We start from the raw sequence: 20,154 nt of genomic DNA on the forward strand, positions 1-20,154 counted from the left end.
GCTCCTTATATACTACAACACAATTGTCTCACCTGTTTAACATCTCCGGTTTCACATCACATTGTTATTTCAACTTGGCAAATTGTTATTAGTCTTAAATTGTCCCTGTCTCAACTTTTTTGAAGTGTGTTGCCATCATCTGATTTGAAATTACTGTACATAAAAAAAAAAAGAAAAAAGTTTAGTTGTAGTGTTTTGAATTTAGAAAAGGGTGAATATAATTTACAAATCACTCCTTTTTGTTTTTATTGGAATTTTTCATACTGTCCCAACTTATTCGGAAATGGGATTGTAATACACTGATAAGAAATAATTACGTACATAAGCTTTAACTTTTAAGATATTGCTATTGTGGTTGAGAAATAGTTAGAAATGAGTCATAGTGCAATTAATTAATGTCAACTTTTTTTATTTTGAGTTTAGAAATCATAAATTGACGCCAACTGAAACAATAAGTGATTAAAGGAATGTTTTGGGTTTAATAAAAATGAAGCTCAGTCAACAGCATTTGTGAAATAAAGTTGATCACTACAAAAAAATATTTAGACTTATACCTTGTTCATTTAAAAGAGAAAAAGAAAACAAAATCACACTTACAGTAAGGCATTTACTATGGAAGTGAAAGGGGCCAGTCCATATACATTAAACTACACACTGTAAAAGTAAAGCCACAAGACATAAACATTATATGTTAACAGGATTTTAGCGTGAAAAAAAAAAGCTTACTAATTTTATCTGTGTGAAGTTATATACAATACTGGGATTACCAGCGTTACGTCGTCATGACAACAACATTTCAGTACTGGATATAACTTTACACAGATAAGGTTAGTAAGCGATTTTATCATACTAAAGTCGTGTTAACACAAATAATGTTAAAAGGTCTTGTGGCTATACTTTGAAATCATATGTATTTTTACCTTTATGGACTGACCCCCAAGTGTCTTACTGTAATTATAAATAAATTACATTATAAATATCATCATGTTATAATGCTGTCAATTTAGCTTAAATCGAATCAAACCCAAAACATAAATTTAATTTACAGCTATTAAAGTTGAATGAATAATCTGTTAACAGAATTCTTACAGTACTTGCTTAAGTTTTACGAGCCATCTACAGGTAAACCTTACCAAGTTTTCTACTGTTTAATCGATAAGTTTCCTTTGTCAACAACAACATAATAGTATATTTTAAATGTATCTTTAATGTATCTGGGGTGGACTATTCCATTCCTGATTTCAAAATCTTTACATCTAGAACCTAAAATGTACTTTTCAATAATAGGAGGTTATACACTGTAAAGACTAATATATATATATATATTAGTATATAATGCATTGTAATTAACTTCTGCATGATTTCTCTGGGACTGGACTTTTTCACCCTTGCGAAGATACATTGCACAACGGTGTTCAGTGCATGCAACTTCATTTTGAGAACTCCATTCTGTCTGTGGAACAATTTTAACCATGTTTCGTCTCTTTGGTTCAGTTTTTGTATTTGTGTAGTTGTCTTAAAAACATTTCTAAATTTTGTGTTTGGTAACTCAATAGGACATATTAGATGTTTTTTTCTAACAATTCCATTATATTTCTGTTTTTGTCCACAGTGTTAAGTTTCTAGCATTTGGCAATTCTTTTAAGGAGACACAGTTTGTCACTGAATCCTGAAGATTTTGGCGATGGGGCCATATCATCCACGCGGGATATGTGAGGGATTTCGGAGTGGCAAGAAGGTGTGACTGCATGGGGGACCCCCCAAAGAAAATCTGAAATTTCCGTGGGGCCGGATCTTCACACGGTAACCAAAGCAACCTCACCGAAAATCCAGGATCACTCCTCTTTATACAGACTGACTGAACTGAACATTGCACTGACACCTAGAAAGAGCAAAATGACTCTTTAAGGAACGAAAGGAAAACATTCCATTGTTTTTTTGTCTGCCATTTAAGATCAAAACACCAGATGTTTTGACTGTCGCATTGATCTGGGCCCTGAGTTTCTGTATATTAATCTATATATAAGAATGAAGGATCAAGATATTAGAATAATTATGTAGCATTTCTGCTAAGACCATGTAGCATTTCTTGGCTGGGGGAACTCTCCAAAAAACATTTTAGAGCCTGATATTCATTGACAGTTTGCACAGAATGACTAAAAAGTCTTAGTCATGCACAATTCGTTTCTTGTTTTTACCACGCAGCATTTTAGCAGCAAAATGTGTCGTTTGTGCATTGCCGTGTGGTAGTTTCCATACCCTGTCTGAGAAAAGTCTGAGTCTTAGAGTAGCTTTTATTTTTGAATGAATCTAACATACTGCACAAGCGAAACACAATTCTTCCAATTCTCTCCTCGAGTTCAGGGGAGGCAACATTAAAAACCCAGTCCCAACAGACCAAAGGCCATTTTCTGTGACCAAATAATGTACAAAGCTAAAAGGGCACAAAATAGCTACAGATTATCCCTGTCAGACCTTAACTGTCTGTCAAATTCTACCCTTCAAGCCAGTGAAGTTGTCCTGTCCCTTTAAATGCGAACAGATTGAATATACTGCCAGGGGTGCTTTAATTTCAAAAGTACCCTGTTGTTTTGCCGGGCATTGCCCCAAAGCCTCAAACTGAGGAGTTTATAGAATTCCAATTTTTGCAATGGCCTAACTTGTTACTGGATATAGATATTTATTTTGTATTTTTGCGTTTGATTTAGATTTTGTTTGTAATTTAGTAGAGCGTATGCTGCCATAGATTATATACAGTACATGCACACATTAGCGTGCTAGGACCAATAACAAACGCAAGTTTGTTTACTTTTCTTTGAAAGAGGGTTTAAAGGTCAGGGAAATGCAGAGACATTCTTAAAATGTTCCCTTTTCAGGAGTCTAAAACTGCCTTCAAAGTTTCCCTCCATTTTTGTCCCAAGTTTCCCTCCACTTTCTCCTTTTGGCTGGATGTCTCTAAGTGTTGCTCCTTCTTAACCAATCAGATGGAGCATTCTAGGAGGTGTCACCAGGCAAATCAAGAAGAATAAATGTACGAAACAAAAGAACAAATTTATATTTTGAGCTTCACCAGGAATGCAACGCCACAGTGCAACAAATGCAATTCCAACCAGACTACAAACAGCCACACAAAGAACTTGAACAACACACACACACACACACACACACACACACACACACACACACACACACACACACACACACACACACACACACACACACACAAAGAGGGAACAAAGAAAATTTGCTCTCTTGGAGGGAGGGTGTAAACGGAACTGCGTTTCATCAAACGCATTTTTTCCCCCTCTTAGACTGAACTGTGAGAAAATGGATGTCAAAATATGAAAAAAGAAAAAACAAATGGGAGAAAACCAACAACTTGGAAAGAAAAAAAAATTTAAAATGCATTTTTGTAACTTTGTTTACCAGCATGAAAACTTTGCATGACTGTATTTTCTGCGAGCCCTTAGTTGAAGTGAGGAGGGCTAAAATAGTAATAAAAAAAAAGGTATTAATAATAAAGATGTTGATAAATAGAAAAAAAAATGATATGCAATGGATATATAAGAAAATAATATATTTAAAAGAGCTATATTTTGTTTTGAAATAGGAAGAAAATGTGAATAAATTCTGACTGCGAGCTACACAATGAACTGTTCTATTAGTTTAAAAGGATAGTTCACCCAAAAATAGAAATTCCGTCATCATTTACTCGACCTCATGTTGTTCCAAACCTGTATTACTTTCTTTCTTCCATGGAATACAAAAGGAGATGTTAGGCAGAATGTAAGTGTCAGTCACCATTTTCTTTCATTGCATCATTTGACCATACAATGAAAGTGAAAGAAAGGAAGGCTTGGAACAACTTGTGGGTGAATTAAATACATTTTAACATAAATGTCTTTTTGGAGTGAACTATCCCTTTAAGATAAAACAAAAAATAAAACAAATCTAAATGCCATCAAAATATGTTCTGCTACATACTGCCCCATGTACCTTTCTTGTTAAGTTCAAATGTTTCACTTTTTATTTTCATTGACTGTTTGACTTGTATGTTTTGGTATTCCGAGAGGCTGGACCGTTAACTTACTGTAGTTCTGAATTGTTCAGCTAATGTTTGTCTGTATACAGCATTAGGTTCCTCTGTAGCCATGGTAACAACTGTGCTAGAACTCTCTGTAAGCGGGATATGGCCTCTTTTCCCGGCATGCATATATAGGGGCTGATAGCGTTTCATTGTCTCGGAGTTCACTTTCTCTCATTGGCAATAATATGAATGATAACCCAGAGATCTGTTCAATTGTAGCAAGGCAAAGAGGAGACTCGTATTTGTCTCGGTGTCTTCCTTATAGGTACCGTGTGGAAAACTGTTTTTTTGTAGAGGCGTTGTGTCTCTAATCTCAGGTCAACAAGCTCAGTTCCGCACCAGACCTCTGCCTGTCTTTTGCTATTTCTCACCTCGTCTCTTTTAGTGATAGTGGTTTCGAGATACAGTCTGGTTATGTGCAAGCCACCACAGAATTTATTAAAGTTAAGTGCATAAATTGCTAAATAATGACTATATAATATAAATAAATAGAGAGACTTTTCACATCCAAAATATTACTCACTTTACATTTAAATGTTTTGGTTTTTGACTACGATTAAGAGTGAAATTTAATTTAATACTAGAGAAGTCTTGCTAATGTTTAGTTTCAACTGTATATGTTGATATGTGCGCTCTCTGCACGCTGTTAAACATACCATGAAAAACGCTAACTTTAGTCATGCTAATTTGGTTGTTTGGCTGTACAGTTTTATCAGTAGGCTATCAAAAGTTTTTACAGCACAATTTTTAGGCTAACAGAAAAAATAATAGTTCTTGTTTCAAAATGGGGCCTCAAGTTTAGCTAGCACTGAGCAAGCACAAAGTTTAGTAGTATCTTTAGCATTGTAGCACTGCAGCTTTCATAACATCACTGGCTTATATTAGCTAGCATTTAGCATAAATAAATAAAAATATATTTTTTTTAATAAGACATACTGGAAAATCTTGTTTGAGACAGATATTTATCATAGAATTTGTTGTGGGACACAATGCTAAAGCTAAACATTTAGCTTTTGGCTAGTAGAAAACATGATAGTTGAGATTCTGCTTAAATTCTTAGCATCATGTTTAGCACTGAGCAAGCTAAACAGTTCAGTAGCATATTTAGCATTGTAGCACTGTAGCTTCCATAATAACATCACAGGCTGATCTGCTCTACTAAAGCTTTGCTAGCAGCAATTAGGACATTAAAAAATAAACCCTATCTACTCACAAATTGACTTTAAACTTGCAGCTGTGTTTTGGGACATGCTAGCTTGTTTCTAGCTGGTCTCAGATGGTCAAAGGTGCTAGACCAACTTGGCCTAGCAGAAAACCGGCAACTATGGTAGCATTGACCAGCTAGAAACCAGCTAACATGTTCCAAAACAGCTTTCAGCTTAATCTGGATTTTCCAGTAGGGCTGATAATCGCAGGCTATCATTCAAAATGTTGCAATAATCATAAGCGAGATACAGAAGTCCTATGCAAGGTATTGCTAGCTTAATATGATGGGTGAATCATATGTGATGTACATGAATAATATTTTCGGTACTTTAATCACAGAAATGCTTATGGATGAAGCAAATACGTCAAGGTTCATGTTGCCATATAATGGTCATTGCAGATGTGGTCATATATCAATATGCTGCATGAAGATGTATGGGCGTTCTAGGAGCTTTAAAGGCATGGGGTGGTGAATGCCAGTTTGGGCAAACCTATGAACCTTGAACAAGGTACTTGACGCCATGTTGTACCTAAGCCTTCCTGTCATTGCCACATTTTTACTTTAGATGAAAATTATCGTCTGCTAATTGACAATTCAACAGAAAATGAGGAAAGGACTAATTAGAAAAGGAATTTGAGAGATTGTAAAGGTTTGAGCAGGCAGAGGTCTGGTGTCGTAGCAATGGGACGGTTTGTGTTATTCAGTGTCTGCTGATATCATCGGCTTCTGATATGTGACCTTTAGGAGAAAGGCAATATGATACAGCATATATTTTCGAAACCTTAGCAAGCGAAAACGAGATGTCTCCATTGCTGGGTCACTGGGTCCGTTTCCAATGAAACATTATAGCCCAAATAGTTCTTTGTTTTTTTCAAAGTTGTGCATATTTATAGTTTTATAATTATCGATTTATCGAATGATTTATATTTTATACAGAGTTTTTGTTGTTGTCCATTACTTTGTTCCATTCAAATCTATTTCATATTTTTATGACCACCTTGTTGTTGTTCAATTGTTTAAAAAAAAATGCCTGCTGGTTTTATTTTAGAAGGCATTAAGACCACTTCGGTCGAAGGGTCGCAAAGTAACGCATAATAAATATTTTAAAGCATGCTTCCAGCAAAAACACAACAACGCATATCCACACTGGCAAAAGCCTAGTGTTTCATCCCATGAGGCATTTTGTTTCATCCCATGAGGCATTTTCTTTTTTGGACAAGTTCATTCTCTTTTGTTTAACATAAGCACTGCCATTTTTTAATCATTTGGAATGGTAGATCTGTCTGCATCTATTTCTTATTGTGCGATTAACTGTGCCTGCTCTTGTATCCAATGTCAGTTTGATCACTGTTTCCTGTGTATCAAGTTTTATTTGATGTACTTGAATTACAGATATGCAATCACCACCTCTCTGACCACTGCCAATCACCCGATCAATCAACATGATCAGTAATCAATATGATTAAAGTGATTAACAACCTTCTTGTGCTTTTTTTTTGTGCTGCATATTATACACATGGTTCTGTTTTACAGGTGTACCTGCCTAGATAGAGAGAACACACACACACACACACACACACACACACACACACACACACACACACACACACACACACACACACACACACACCTATACTGGAGAAAATGTTTAATTAAATATATTCAGGTTTCAGAACATTTCTTATGCATCTTTATTAACATGTGCACACTCAAAAAATATATATATTTTAGCCAATTGTTTCGTATGCATTTCAATTTCGGAACACAATTACATCAAATTTAGCCAAATAAAATGTATAAAACTGTTTACTCAATTAAATTTGATGGAATTTTGTTAAATAATTATTAAAATAATGATTTTGTGTATTTTAGAAATGCAAAAATATATGAGCAGTACTACATAAACAAAAAAATTACATTAAAAACATTTTCTTTTATTTTAATTAAACTAGGTAAAATATGGTTTACATATTAAATTGGTAAAATGTGATTTACATCTTAAAAATTACTTCATTTTTTATATATATTACATACATATATAAATATATATTCCTTCAAGAGCAGGGACAATTAGTTGGATGATTTTTTAAGAAATATTGGGAGATATTTGGAGGAATTAAAGAGAATGTATACTATACTATTATATGAAAATATTGAAAACTGTGGTCCATCTACAAATTAACTAGTAACCTAATATAATTTTGCACTGCTGAACACATACAAAGATATGATGCACATTTAACCGTTCAGATCATTTATTTTCTTAAATGAGCAGATATGAAACCATATTAAGTCAGAAAGATATGAGAAGCATTAGGAAGTTATCATGTAGAACGTGGCCATAGTGTTTTATACCAGACACAAAAGAGCTTTCCTGTTCAATTTGCATCAAGGAAAATGTTGAATCTGACCCCACAGAACACATTTCTAACCTTTCATTGTGCCACTAAAATGTAAAATCTCTTCAAACCAGCAGAACTCAAGTAAGGTTTATTTTTGTACACTTACATCTTTGTCATTTTACTTCGACAAAACAATCAAAATAACAAGAGAGTTCTAAATTCTTAAAATCACAAAAAGATGCAGAACATAAGCCACATTTATAGATTAACCATTTGTTGGGGAATATTAGATTTGTTTAGTTTCACGTTTTGGTGTTTATACAGTAAAGGTTCTTCAACGAACATCCATACACCCGTCTTTTTCACGTCCAGTACTCCAGACTCCTCGTGGTGGCGATGGAGGACGACAGCCTGCGTGGGAGAGGTTTGGCGGTCTGCCGGTATTCATCTGGTTTAGCACGAAGAAGTGTGACAATATTCTGGAGCGTTTCAGTGGTCTGCAGCCCCAGAGCTTCCATGACATTACTCAGGTAATCTGTTAAGCACAAGAAAAGTTTTACTAAAACTTTAATACCAACAAACAATTCAATTTGACAACAGAATAATCAGTCAGTTATTGAAATAAGAAGTCCAAGGCACTTTCTTACAAATTCTTTACAAAAAAAAAACATGTTTCACTGTAATATTAATTCACTGATATCTACAATGATTAGCTTAACAGTTTCCTTGCGTATCAAGTGTGTTGAAGCAATTTGGTTATTGTGCTGGAATTGTGATGTCACCGATATCAGTTGCAAGCTGTTTAGTTGCATGTGAGCTCAGGAATCTGTTGGATGACATCACAATAAGTCTGCATGGTTGCCCTGGCGATGGAGCCCAGCCAATAATCTGCAGTGTTCTCAAGCTCTGGTACATCATCACCTACAGAAAGAAATGGACATGTCAATCAAAAATGTGAGTATATATAAATAACATGTCTATTAACTTTTTTTCCCCCAGCATCAAGATTTTAAATTAAAATGCAGGATGTAATCGATTGTTAATCATTCATTAGTTCATAATTTAATCAATCAAGAATTGTAATTAAATATTTTATTAAAAATAAATTTATATGAATGTATAAGGGAATATGTATATTTTAGGTGCTGTAACTGATAAGCATTCATTTGTACGGAAGCCCTGAACCGCAAGGTGAAGAAAAAGAAAATGCGTTCCTGAGCCTTAAAAATGTCTTGCTAGCTTAAAAAAAAAAAATTCTCTCTCTTAAAATAATAATTTCTTTCACTCTTCAAAAAAAACAAAAAAACAATTCTCTTCAAAAAAAACATTTTTAAGCATAAAACTGATAGAGAAACTGACAGCATGTTTACTGATAATGGCACCTGGTGGCCAAGGTTGGTACTGCATTCCTTTATTGAAGAGAGAAATTGTATTTTTTTGAAGAGTGTAAAAAAATATTTAAGAGAAATATATTTTTTTTTTTAAAGAGTGTTACATTCTGCAGCGTATTTCGATTGTGTTTTCTTTCCTCTCATTCATCTTTACTGTCATGATTCTTAGGTTCAGTGATTGGTTATTCATCTTGTCAATCATGATTAGTTACCATGACAACATCCCCCTCAAGGAGACTCCCCTTCTCTCTATAAAACCTGGAAGTGACAAGAGGAAAGAGGCTTGTTTATCTCTCGTTTGTCTTCGGACTTGTATAGCTATCTGATTGATGTATTAGCGAGACAACCATTTTGTTGTTAAAGCTGTATTTCGTAATGGTTTAATTTTCCTTTCCAAGTTTGTTACTTGGTTTATCTGTTGTGACATTGCTTCACTTAAATCACTCATACAAAACAAACTTCCCGGACTTTGAGAGTGGGGATAGGGTAGCATGTCACGTGATCTACACTACATAGCATTTGAGTTTGTCTAAACACACCAGGTAAGGAGCGGGTGCTACCCTCTGTATTTATGATGTTTGTTTAGTTTAGGTATTGTTTTCATATTTGTATTTTCTTTGCTTTAGCTCCGCTCATTGTCCTTCACTCCTTTTGTCTGGTTTGACATTGTCTTACTATTTGTACATATTCTGTAAATATTTGTTTAACTGTTTGTACCGTAATTATGGTTGGGTGTTACAAAAATAATTATAATTCGCATTATCCCATATCTGTCTCTTCCTGATTCATACCATCATGCACATTTTTGGTAACTAAACCCGTTTTCTTTTCATTTTATCCTCTTAATTTAGTTAAAATTCTCAATTATAAGTTATGTGCTCTTATTTCCCAAGACTGCTAAAAGAAGGCTCAGGCACGAACTGAGACACAATATTTTATTTAATTTTTTCACCTTGCGGTTCAGGGCTTCCGTACATTTTAAATATTAATGTTGCCCAGAAATTTTTAAATATTGTATTTTATTAAAATTCTTATTATTATAAACAAGGAAAAAATTATATTTTAGGTGCTGCAACTGATCACCAGGTTTTAAATATTATTGTCGTCAATTTAAATGTAAAAAAAAAAAAACAATGTTAAAATTTGATTTTATCAAAAGTACAATTATATGTATGTATAAGGGAAAATACATATTTTAGGTGCTGTAACTAATCACAATTTATTTTAAATACTATTTTTGTCCACATAAATTTAAGAATATTTCATTTAAACTCATTTAAATGAATGTATAAGGAAAACATTTTATTTTAGGCGCTGTAACAGCCCATTTCTTTTAAATATTATTGTCTGCATTTACATTCAAAAATATTAAACTTATTAAAAGTACATTTATATAAATGTGTCAGGAAAAATTTATATTTTAAGTGCTGAAACTGATCACCATTAATAAATATATATATATATATATAATTTTATTGTCATCCATACAAATAAAAAAAAAAAAAAGTTATTTATTTAAAATACATTCATATGGATGTATGTGGGAAAATTTTAGGTGCTGTAACTGATTTCTTTTAAATATTGTCATCCATCTAAATGTAGGAATTTTTTTAGATGAATGTAGAAGGTAAAATGTATATATACAACATATCACCGTTTCTTTTATAAATGATATTCGTCCATATACGTTTAGAATATATATATTTCAAAAAATACATTTAAATGAATGTACTATATAAGGGAAAATGTATATTTTAGATGCTGTATTTCTTTTTAAATATTTCAGTTTAAATCACCTTCTAAATAAGCTTTAGCTCAGTTTACTTCAATTAGTCCTGCCATTTCACAAATCAATATTTCAAAGTACAAGTATTTAAATTCCATTTAGCCTGAGATCATAAAACCGGCATGTATAATTATACAATAATTTAGTTTGAGATGACACACATCAAGTCACACTGCAGGACATTTTCATGTCAAGTACACATGTGCGCAGGGCCGTTTCGGGGCATACGGGGGCCCTATGCGGAATCCTACTTTGAGACCCATCTTCTCCACGAATCCCCCACGGTGGCTCGGGGGCCCTAAGCGGCCACTTATGTGTGTATATTTGCTGAGTACAGTGGTTTGGCAGTGTACGTTTGTGCGAGTATGAGGTTATCTTCCTTGTTCTGGCGGGTAGGGTAGTTTGTCAGTGTGTAATGCAAGTTCCAACGCTGGATCCTCTTGAGTCACAAATGGCTCCAAATGCAGAGGCAAAGACATAATATACTGCCCAATCTACAGACAAATATATACCACGCACAGAAACACATTTGAGTGCACAGTGACGGTATCAAAACTGTAATTCTAAATTCAATTGACAGAATATTTTGGATCTCTGCTATGAGACTGTGCCATTAAAGTGCCTAATTACAGGCATCCTTGTGTTAGTCCTTGTACTTTTGGTGTCTTGTTATGATTTGTCATTATGAAAGGACGGAAGAACCAATTAATGACTTTAATAATTAAATATACTAAATTTCACCATTGGGGGGAAAATAAAACCCTGCGCACCTGACAGAGTTCTGGAAAGCCGTCCAATCCTCTGTGAATATCTCAGATGTGGGCGAGTCCTCTAACTTGTACTTCTTTCTGATTGACTGAAGAGTGACTGAAAAATCTGACACATACCTGAGAGAGAGAGAGAGCGAGAGAGAGAGAGAGAGAGAGACCGGTCAATACTAGCATGTGGGTGTGTGCATGTGGAGTAAATGTGTGTGTGATTCATACTTGTTGAAAAGAGCTCGGAGGGCTTTGATGAGTCCACACACTCTGAGACCATCTGTGAATTTAACACCACGATCAACAGCAGCGGCAGCCAAACCAAGACCTTCTGCACAGAGTGTGTGAGCTCCAACACACAGTCCAGCACCTCACCATGCTCCTTACACACACACACACACACACACACACATTTAGAACAATACACAGAGGAAGTGCTTGGAAGCTTTTGCATTTGTACTAGTCAGGACTCCATAGCAAAACTGAAATATGCCGTGTACTCACTAGTGGAACAGCACTGAGTTGGATCAGTAAGTTTGTCTCCTCTAGGTCTCCGTACTGCATCTGATAACTCATATAAGGTGAATAAACATACAACACCAGCTCTGCCACCTTCAAGCGGTCACACTCACCTAACACACATTCACACAGACACAAGAAAATGAGAAAAGAAAAACACACATTCAATTAAACAGAAGAGTATACAAGTACCTATTCAATATGCATTGTGATGTTATTTTCAAGACAATTAAGCACACTTTCACCCTAACTTCTCATTACTGTAATGATAATTACTATAATGAACATTACTCTGTCTAGACACTGAAATTATAATAATAAGTCTTATTATAATTGCTTATATGTTATATATTTTTTTAGCATTTTTAAAATGATATTTTCCATTATGAATGTTTACAATTGTACATTAAAATGTAAATAATATAGCAATTATTTCCCTATTACTGTAATGAGAATGAATGGGGGTCTCCCAACATTCTTAAACTTCATACACTCACCTAAAGGATTATTAGGAACACCTGTTCAATTTCTCATTAATGCAATTATCTAATCAACCAATCACATGGCAGTTGCTTCAATGCATTTAGGGGTGTGGTCCTGGTCAAGACAATCTCCTGAACTCCAAACTGAATGTCAGAATGGGAAAGAAAGGTGATTTAAGCAATTTTGAGCGTGGCATGGTTGTTGGTGCCAGACGGGCCGGTCTGAGTATTTCACAATCTGCTCAGTTACTGGGATTTTCACGCACAACCATTTCTAGGGTTTACAAAGAATGGTGTGAAAAGGAAAAACATCAAGTATGCGGCAGTCCTGTGGGCTGAAAATGCCTTGTTGATGCTAGAGGTCAGAGGAGAATGGGCCGACTGATTCAAGCTGATAGAAGAGCAACTTTGCCTGAAATAACCACTCGTTACAACCGAGGTATGCAGCAAAGCATTTGTGAAGCCACAACACGCACAACCTTGAGGCGGATGGGCTCCAACAGCAGAAGACTCCACCGGGTACCACTCATCTCCACTACAAATAGGAAAAAGAGGCTACAATTTGCAAGAGCTCACCAAAATTGGACAGTTGAAGACTGGAAAAATGTTGCCTGGTCTGATGAGTCTGATTTCTGTTGAGACATTCAGATGGTAGAGTCAGAATTTGGCGTAAACAGAATGAGAACATGGATCCATCATGCCTTGTTACCACTGTGCAGGCTGGTGGTGGTGGTGTAATGGTGTGGGGGATGTTTTCTTGGCACACTTTAGGCCCCTTAGTGCCAATTGGGTATCGTTTAAATGCCACGGCCTACCTGAGCATTGTTTCTGACCATGTCCATCCCTTTATGGCCACCATGTACCCATCCTCTGATGGCTACTTCCAGCAGGATAATGCACCATGTCACAAAGCTCGAATCATTTCAAATTGGTTTCTTGAACATGACAATGAGTTCACTGTACTAAAATGGCCCCCACAGTCACCAGATCTCAACCCAATAGAGCATCTTTGGGATGTGGTGGAACGGGAGCTTCGTGCCCTGGATGTGCATCCCACAAATCTCCATCAACTGCAAGATGCTATCCTATCAATATGGGCCAACATTTCTAAAGAATGCTTTCAGCACCTTGTTGAATCAATGCCACGTAGAATTAAGGCAGTTCTGAAGGTGAAAGGGGGTCAAACACAGTATTAGTATGGTGTTCCTAATAATCCTTTAGGTGAGTGTATATATATGAATACAAACCAAAAATGTTATGTTGGCACAACAGTTTGGAAAGCACAAATATGGGTGTTTCTTCAACTGGGGACATTTTCCACTATGAACAGAACTTCTGGTTTATTTAATTCATCTACTGACCATGTCCAACAGTTCATATACATGCTCGCAGGAGATTTATGTCATTATTGTCATGTCCAACATATCTCAAATTCTGTATTGTGTTTAATGGAATTGTGTGCTGGAAATGAGGCTGATGGGAATAACATTTTTAATTTTTTTGAAATAAAATGTCAGACTCCTTTGTCTTGCTAAGGCTAATTGTCTAACTAACATTTGATTTACTCTAAATACACATTAAATGCAATAATATTTTCACACTTTTTCCTTAATATGGCAAAATTACAGCTTGATTGAATCTCGATAAATATATTCTGCTCAAGTGATATTTACCTTGACTTTTCTTTGTTTTCTTCAAACTTCACTTGTCTCATATTTCATGCTCTTCGCTGACACTTTTGTCGACTTGGTTAACAAGTACACTAACTTTTGGAAAAAGGAAAAGTAAAAACTGAATTGGGGGACAAAAGTAATGGTGTGGTGGAAAGGAGGTCACAACTGCTGGGCAGTCATAATAAAAATAAAAAATAAAATAAAAAGAGAGAAATAATTTTCACACAACAAATTTTTAAATGGTTTGTTTATTTTACTCTTTGAGTGGTTCCCCCCCAATAATGCATTGTATAATTTGAAAGTATTGTTACACATCATGAATGTGAGATTAACCCTTGCGATTCTTGAATTCAGATGAAGGGCTATATCTGGGGCCTATAAAATGAAAATGAAAATGCAAAGACAGAAAGGAATAATAAAAGTGATATTGTTAATATATTTTACATTTGCCCTTTTGAAAATTTAAGACAATAACAACACCATAGTAAACACATGGATCTTCTTCACTCCCGTGATTAAATGCAACAAGATTTTTATAAAACAAATTATGGCATTTTTGTAATTATAAACAGTAGACCTACTCTAAACACAGGTAAAAACAATAAATACAAAATATAAATATTTACAAGTAGTGGTGGCATAGAGGTCTGAAGCACTGAACTGGTAATCAGAAGGTTGCTGGTTCGATCCCCACAGCAACCACCATATCCTTGAGCAAGGCACTTAACTCCAGGTTGCTCCGGGTGGATTGTCCCTGTAATAAGTGCACTGTAAGTCGCTTTGGATAAAAGCGTCTGCCAAATGCATAAATGTAAATAAGTTGCAACAAAAATTTGTTATATTTCCTCACTCCCCTAATGTAGCCTATGACAAATATAATAGAGCTGAAGTAGACTTAATAATAATATTTATTATCAATCTATATCTGCATAATGTACAGTTTGTGTTACTATAGTAAATTCAAGGGTGGTGATGTAGAATTCAGTGTCGAATTCAAATGGTTTCCACTTCTCGCACTTTAATTCTCACTGATTCTTGCAAAGCTGCGAGTTTAAGAGCTTGAGCTTTTGCACTGTCCATCTCCAGAGCCATACAGGTGCATTAGCCGAGGTTGTGCCTCCACTTGTGTATCTGACGCTGCTAAACCAGATACGTCGCTAGACTTCAAAATAAGATGACCCATGGGACAAATGCATATCAAACCGTATAATTGAGAACCAACTGATATACTCCAAGTCTAGATAAACGCTTGACTGCAAAGATGATAGATTTGATTATTATGACTGATAAATGTCCCATATTTGTAACATAGCCAGACACTCACGGAGGAAATAAATAAATATATCACAATAGATTTTTGCCGATAACCAAAAGGTCCAAAAAAGCAACGATTAATTGGTAAAACCGATATATCAGTCTATTGCTAGTCACCATCATTGTTGTTTTTTGGACTAATTCACGATTATTAATATAAAATGTGATTGAATTGAAAAGTGATGATGTACTATTATGATGATCTATTGTTAAATAATGAATGCTAATTAAGTATTTATTAGCCCATATGACAATGTTTATTTTAATGTGATTCTACTCTAATACATTGTAGATGATTGTAAAAGCGCAAGTTTTGTTTCCCCAGAAGCACAGACATTTTTAAATGTCCCTGGTGTATTTCAGGCTAATTTATTAATAAAAGTCCCGAAAAATTATGCACAAAATCTTCATTTTTTTCCTGGTTATTACTGGGATTTTGGTTGCACAACAAGCATCTGGGATTTTACAAATTTTGGACACTTGCAGCATCTATGTCTGTGCCAGCTACAGTAAGAAAAGACTACGAATGTTTTTTTTTTACATTCAATTAATTGATTTTAAAAACTATTGGCCGATTAATCGGTAATTGGAATCGGCAAAATCCACTATCAGTCGACCTATAATAACGACATCACTCACCCTCTATAGAGTTGTTGACCTCTTGAATAAAGAGCTGCAGTTTCATGACCAGAGTAGAAGGTTGTGCATGTGCACACACTTTAAAAGCTCCATTCACCCACTCCATCACATCAAAATCATCTGCCAAGAACTTGGAGAAGTCCACTTCCAATCTTTAATAACCATATAGAGCCAGATTCGCCATCTTAAAAAGACAGAACCCCCTGCAGAAAGACAATGGCATGTTTAATGCATAGTTCTGAAAAATTTGGGGGTTTTATTTCTTTAAGTAACTCACTGAAATCTCTCCTGCACTTCTTCACCAGTCTATTCCATAATTCTTCCCTACACCAGCCTTAGACACGAACATAAAATAAACAGCCCATGAAAAGGATATTATCATGACCACGAGATACAGTTCAAGCAATGCGATAGCTTCCTCCAGCGTTGAACTGTTCAAATTCATTTAATAAACACTTTTGGAGCTCAGTGTTTGCACGCAGCTTCCTGGTTGCGCTCGTCCTATTGCGCACCGGCAGCAAACAAACACGCCAAAGAAATGTTCCGCTTTCGACTATTTTAGCGAACAATAACTTTTATTAGAAAACCTTATACAATGAAACAACTTTTTGTGGACGTCCAGAAGTAAAGTAGATAACTATAATTATTTTTAATAAGCATAAACATGTGCTGACGTGGCTGTGTTGCATCTTATGTTGCTCGAGTAGGTTACATGGTCGAACCACTACATATCACATATATAACTGTATATTGTATATATATATATATATATATATATATATATATATATATATATAGATATATATATATATATATATATATATATATATATAGATAGATAGATAGATAGATAGATAGATAGATAGATCAGTGGGTCGAACCCTCTGAAAAACAAATAAAATGAAATAAAAATAATAGAAATATTAAATAAAACAAATAAAACAATTTAATAAAATTAAATAATTGTATCATGTTGAGGAGACAGTATATATTTTAAATGGTATTTTGTTCCGCACTTAAAAAAGCCAAAATGTCTCTGAAGTCTCATTAAGGTTCACTGGAGACATTAAACGCTTTAAAATATTTTGTATACTCAAGAATTGTTATTCGTGCTCTAATCTACGTAACTCACACAAGTGATGTACAGCGTTTAAGGTATTTTTCCTTTAAAAAAATAAGACACTCGTTATCGGTTCACTGCTGCACCCTGCTGGCTCATTATTGAATTACAACTTCTGCTCATACACTGCAATTGAATTTCTATGCTGCATATTAATTACTGCAAGGGATATTAAAAAATATATAATTTTCTTTAAACATTAACACATCCAAAAAAAAATTTAAATAACCAATCTTAACCCACAAAGCTTAATTTTATTTTATTTTTATTATTAAGTCTATTCTGATCTGCTCCATTCCCTCGTTAATCTCACTTTTAAACATTTGACTGAATTAATGCTGAATTATCTTTGTAACAATCCCTATGATTCTTAAATGTACCGTTTAATGAAATAGATTTTTCGACGTATCAAGTTTGTTTTGATTTTTATATTTAAAGATAATTGGCAATTTAAGCAAAACTGACTTGTAATTTCACCTCTACTGGAGCCAGATTTGCTCCATATTTAAAAAATAAACAAATAAATAAAAACAGTGACCTCTGAATTTGAAAATGAAATATAGTCTGTGTTTTACTTGCTTTTTTTCTAAACATTTTTACTCATTTCAGCATGTTTTGCTACTTCCTTTCCTTATCTTCCACAAAGTTCCTGTTACACTATGCAGCCATAACCTCATCAGATAGCACACGGAGACATTCAGAAACAAATCAAACAAATCTGTTAAAACGACCTTTAGCAGTTCACAAGATAAGAGGTGTTGAAACTGATAAGATTGGGCAATTTGTAACCCACAATGACACATGAGGCCTTTAAACAATGGAAAACAAAATAAGCACAGAACATGGCATAATCTTATTACGTTCACATTTGTGTTTAAATAAATGTTTGTAACACGGTGCACAAATCACATTGTTGGCAAATACTACCCGAGTACCATGTGCTTGCATTGGCTTAATCGCCAATAAGAAGCATCTAAGTGCAAATGCATTGGTAAATAATCATGATGCATGTTCTCTGGATTCAAGGGAGTAGATTTGGCTTCTTGTTCTTTGCTGTTGCACAAAACAGCAGGTTCATTTATATTTATTTAAATATAGTTGCAATAATAATATCTGTTGTTATAATAAGTGTAATTCTAATAAGTGTGTTCATTTGTGTATGTACATTTATTGTTGCATGTAGCCCATATACTGTAAATATATATATATAGAAATAAATAGAAATATATTAATTATAAATACAAATATTGTTGTAATAATTATAATAATTCATTTACAATTATAAGCATTTACAAAATTATGAAAATAATCATATCTTTTGTTATAATAATTTTATTTCTAATAAGAGTGTGTTCATTTGTGCATGATTTTGTCATGTGGCATTTCTTATGTCTTAGCAATAGACCAAATTATTTTTACATTAAAGCTCCATACCACAAATGCACATAATGTCAACACATCTTATCATGCAATATTAACCAAAGTGTTTTTACAATAAACATGCTGGCACCATTCAGATCGCCATCTATATTTACGCACTTTGCAAGACTCATTTGCTGAGAAAGCTACTTTGTAGGGCATGCTCTAAAGTAGGACGCTACGGGGTAGCACTTATCATGAGGCAGAATTAGGTGTTGCCATCCAGCGATGTTATTTAGGACAAACCAATCAGATGCAGCACACCTCAAGTTCTCTAAAAGATTGGATTGATATCAGAGATGTTGCAAAACTACTGCTTATCTGACACGCACAAGGATCTTACACTTACTCAATTCTGTCTGCAGAGACAAACAGATCATTAATAGCATTTTTCAGTTGATTTTCTGTGCAAGAACATCTTCAAGCCAGGACATGAACACTTGCTCTTTAAAGCCACATGAATAAATATAGGCCTCTGTTTGATTCTGATCAACCTAAACATGAGGTTAAAAAGTGTGCAGTTTCACATTTCACCTCAAGTTTTTCTGTTATGAGTATGATAATAATATAAACCATATGCATGGTCTCATATCTAAACATTAGTCAGCTAGACTCATTTTTAAACGTTGCATCGTTCTTACATTTAAAATACCTGCATTTATTACATTTGTAGTTACGCTTGTAACCTTACCTCTAACCCAAAACCCAGTGCCCCCCCATAAGGCATTATGAACCCCTATAAGGTTCTTATCCAGGTCTCCTAAGCAACCATATTGGCCCAGTTGCTAGGGAGGGTAGAGTCACATGGGGTAACCTCCTCATGGTCGCGATTAGTGGTTCTCATTTTCAATAGGGCGCTTGGTAATTTGCGCGTGTATCGTGGAGAGTAGCATGAGCCTCCACATGCTGTGAGTCTCCACGGTTTCATGTACAGTGAGCCACGTGATAAGATGCGCCGATTGATGGTCCCAGAAGCAGAGGCAACTGATTGGGGTGAGTAACTGTGCCACCACAAGGACCTACTAAGTAGTGGAAATTGGGCATTCCAAATTGGGGAGGAAAAGACCCCCCATGGGGGAGGGGGTGCCAGCGTTATAAGTGAAAATGACTGTTTGTGAATGCAGAGAAGTTATGAGCTTATCATTGCAGCCTATCAATAAAACTGCCTAATGTATCTTCCCTCATATAACAAATACTTTTAAAAGAGGTGCATTAGATATTTTCGTATTAAAAGCACAATTATTTCACTGGGGTGGTGCCAGGATTGTTTGTGTTATGTCGTCTGATGGGGCGATTTGGGGTTGTGAGTGTTACATTGTCCGACCGGTGCACGTGGGGAAGCCTGTCACCCCCAAATCAAAACCTCAAGGGGTGTGGACCCACCATAAAACTGGAATCAATTCAGGCACTGCCTAAT

General features: G+C 35.0%; 1 protein-coding gene and 1 long non-coding RNA gene across 2 annotated transcripts in view; one reads left to right on the plus strand and one right to left on the minus strand.

Annotated features, from left to right (window-relative positions):
• LOC127634896 (potassium voltage-gated channel subfamily C member 1-like) overlaps positions 1-3,534 on the plus strand; it is a 77,147-nt gene extending 73,613 nt beyond the window's left edge. Inside the window, exon 5 of the mRNA XM_052114643.1 lies at positions 1,613-3,534. Coding sequence (XP_051970603.1) covers positions 1,613-1,626 — 14 coding nt within the window. The 3' untranslated portion in view covers positions 1,627-3,534. The remainder of the gene's footprint in view (positions 1-1,612) is intronic.
• Positions 3,535-14,492: 10,958 nt separating this feature from the next.
• On the minus strand, positions 14,493-16,688 carry LOC127634913 (uncharacterized). The gene is made up of 3 exons (XR_007969424.1): positions 16,476-16,688; positions 16,199-16,401; positions 14,493-14,999 (listed from the first exon to the last, which is right to left on the minus strand). It is a non-coding gene; the product is annotated as an uncharacterized LOC127634913 (long non-coding RNA).
• Positions 16,689-20,154: the final 3,466 nt, after the last annotated feature.

Source organism: Xyrauchen texanus, chromosome 42 (assembly GCF_025860055.1).
Source record: "Xyrauchen texanus isolate HMW12.3.18 chromosome 42, RBS_HiC_50CHRs, whole genome shotgun sequence".
Taxonomy (NCBI): Eukaryota; Metazoa; Chordata; class Actinopteri; order Cypriniformes; family Catostomidae; genus Xyrauchen; species Xyrauchen texanus.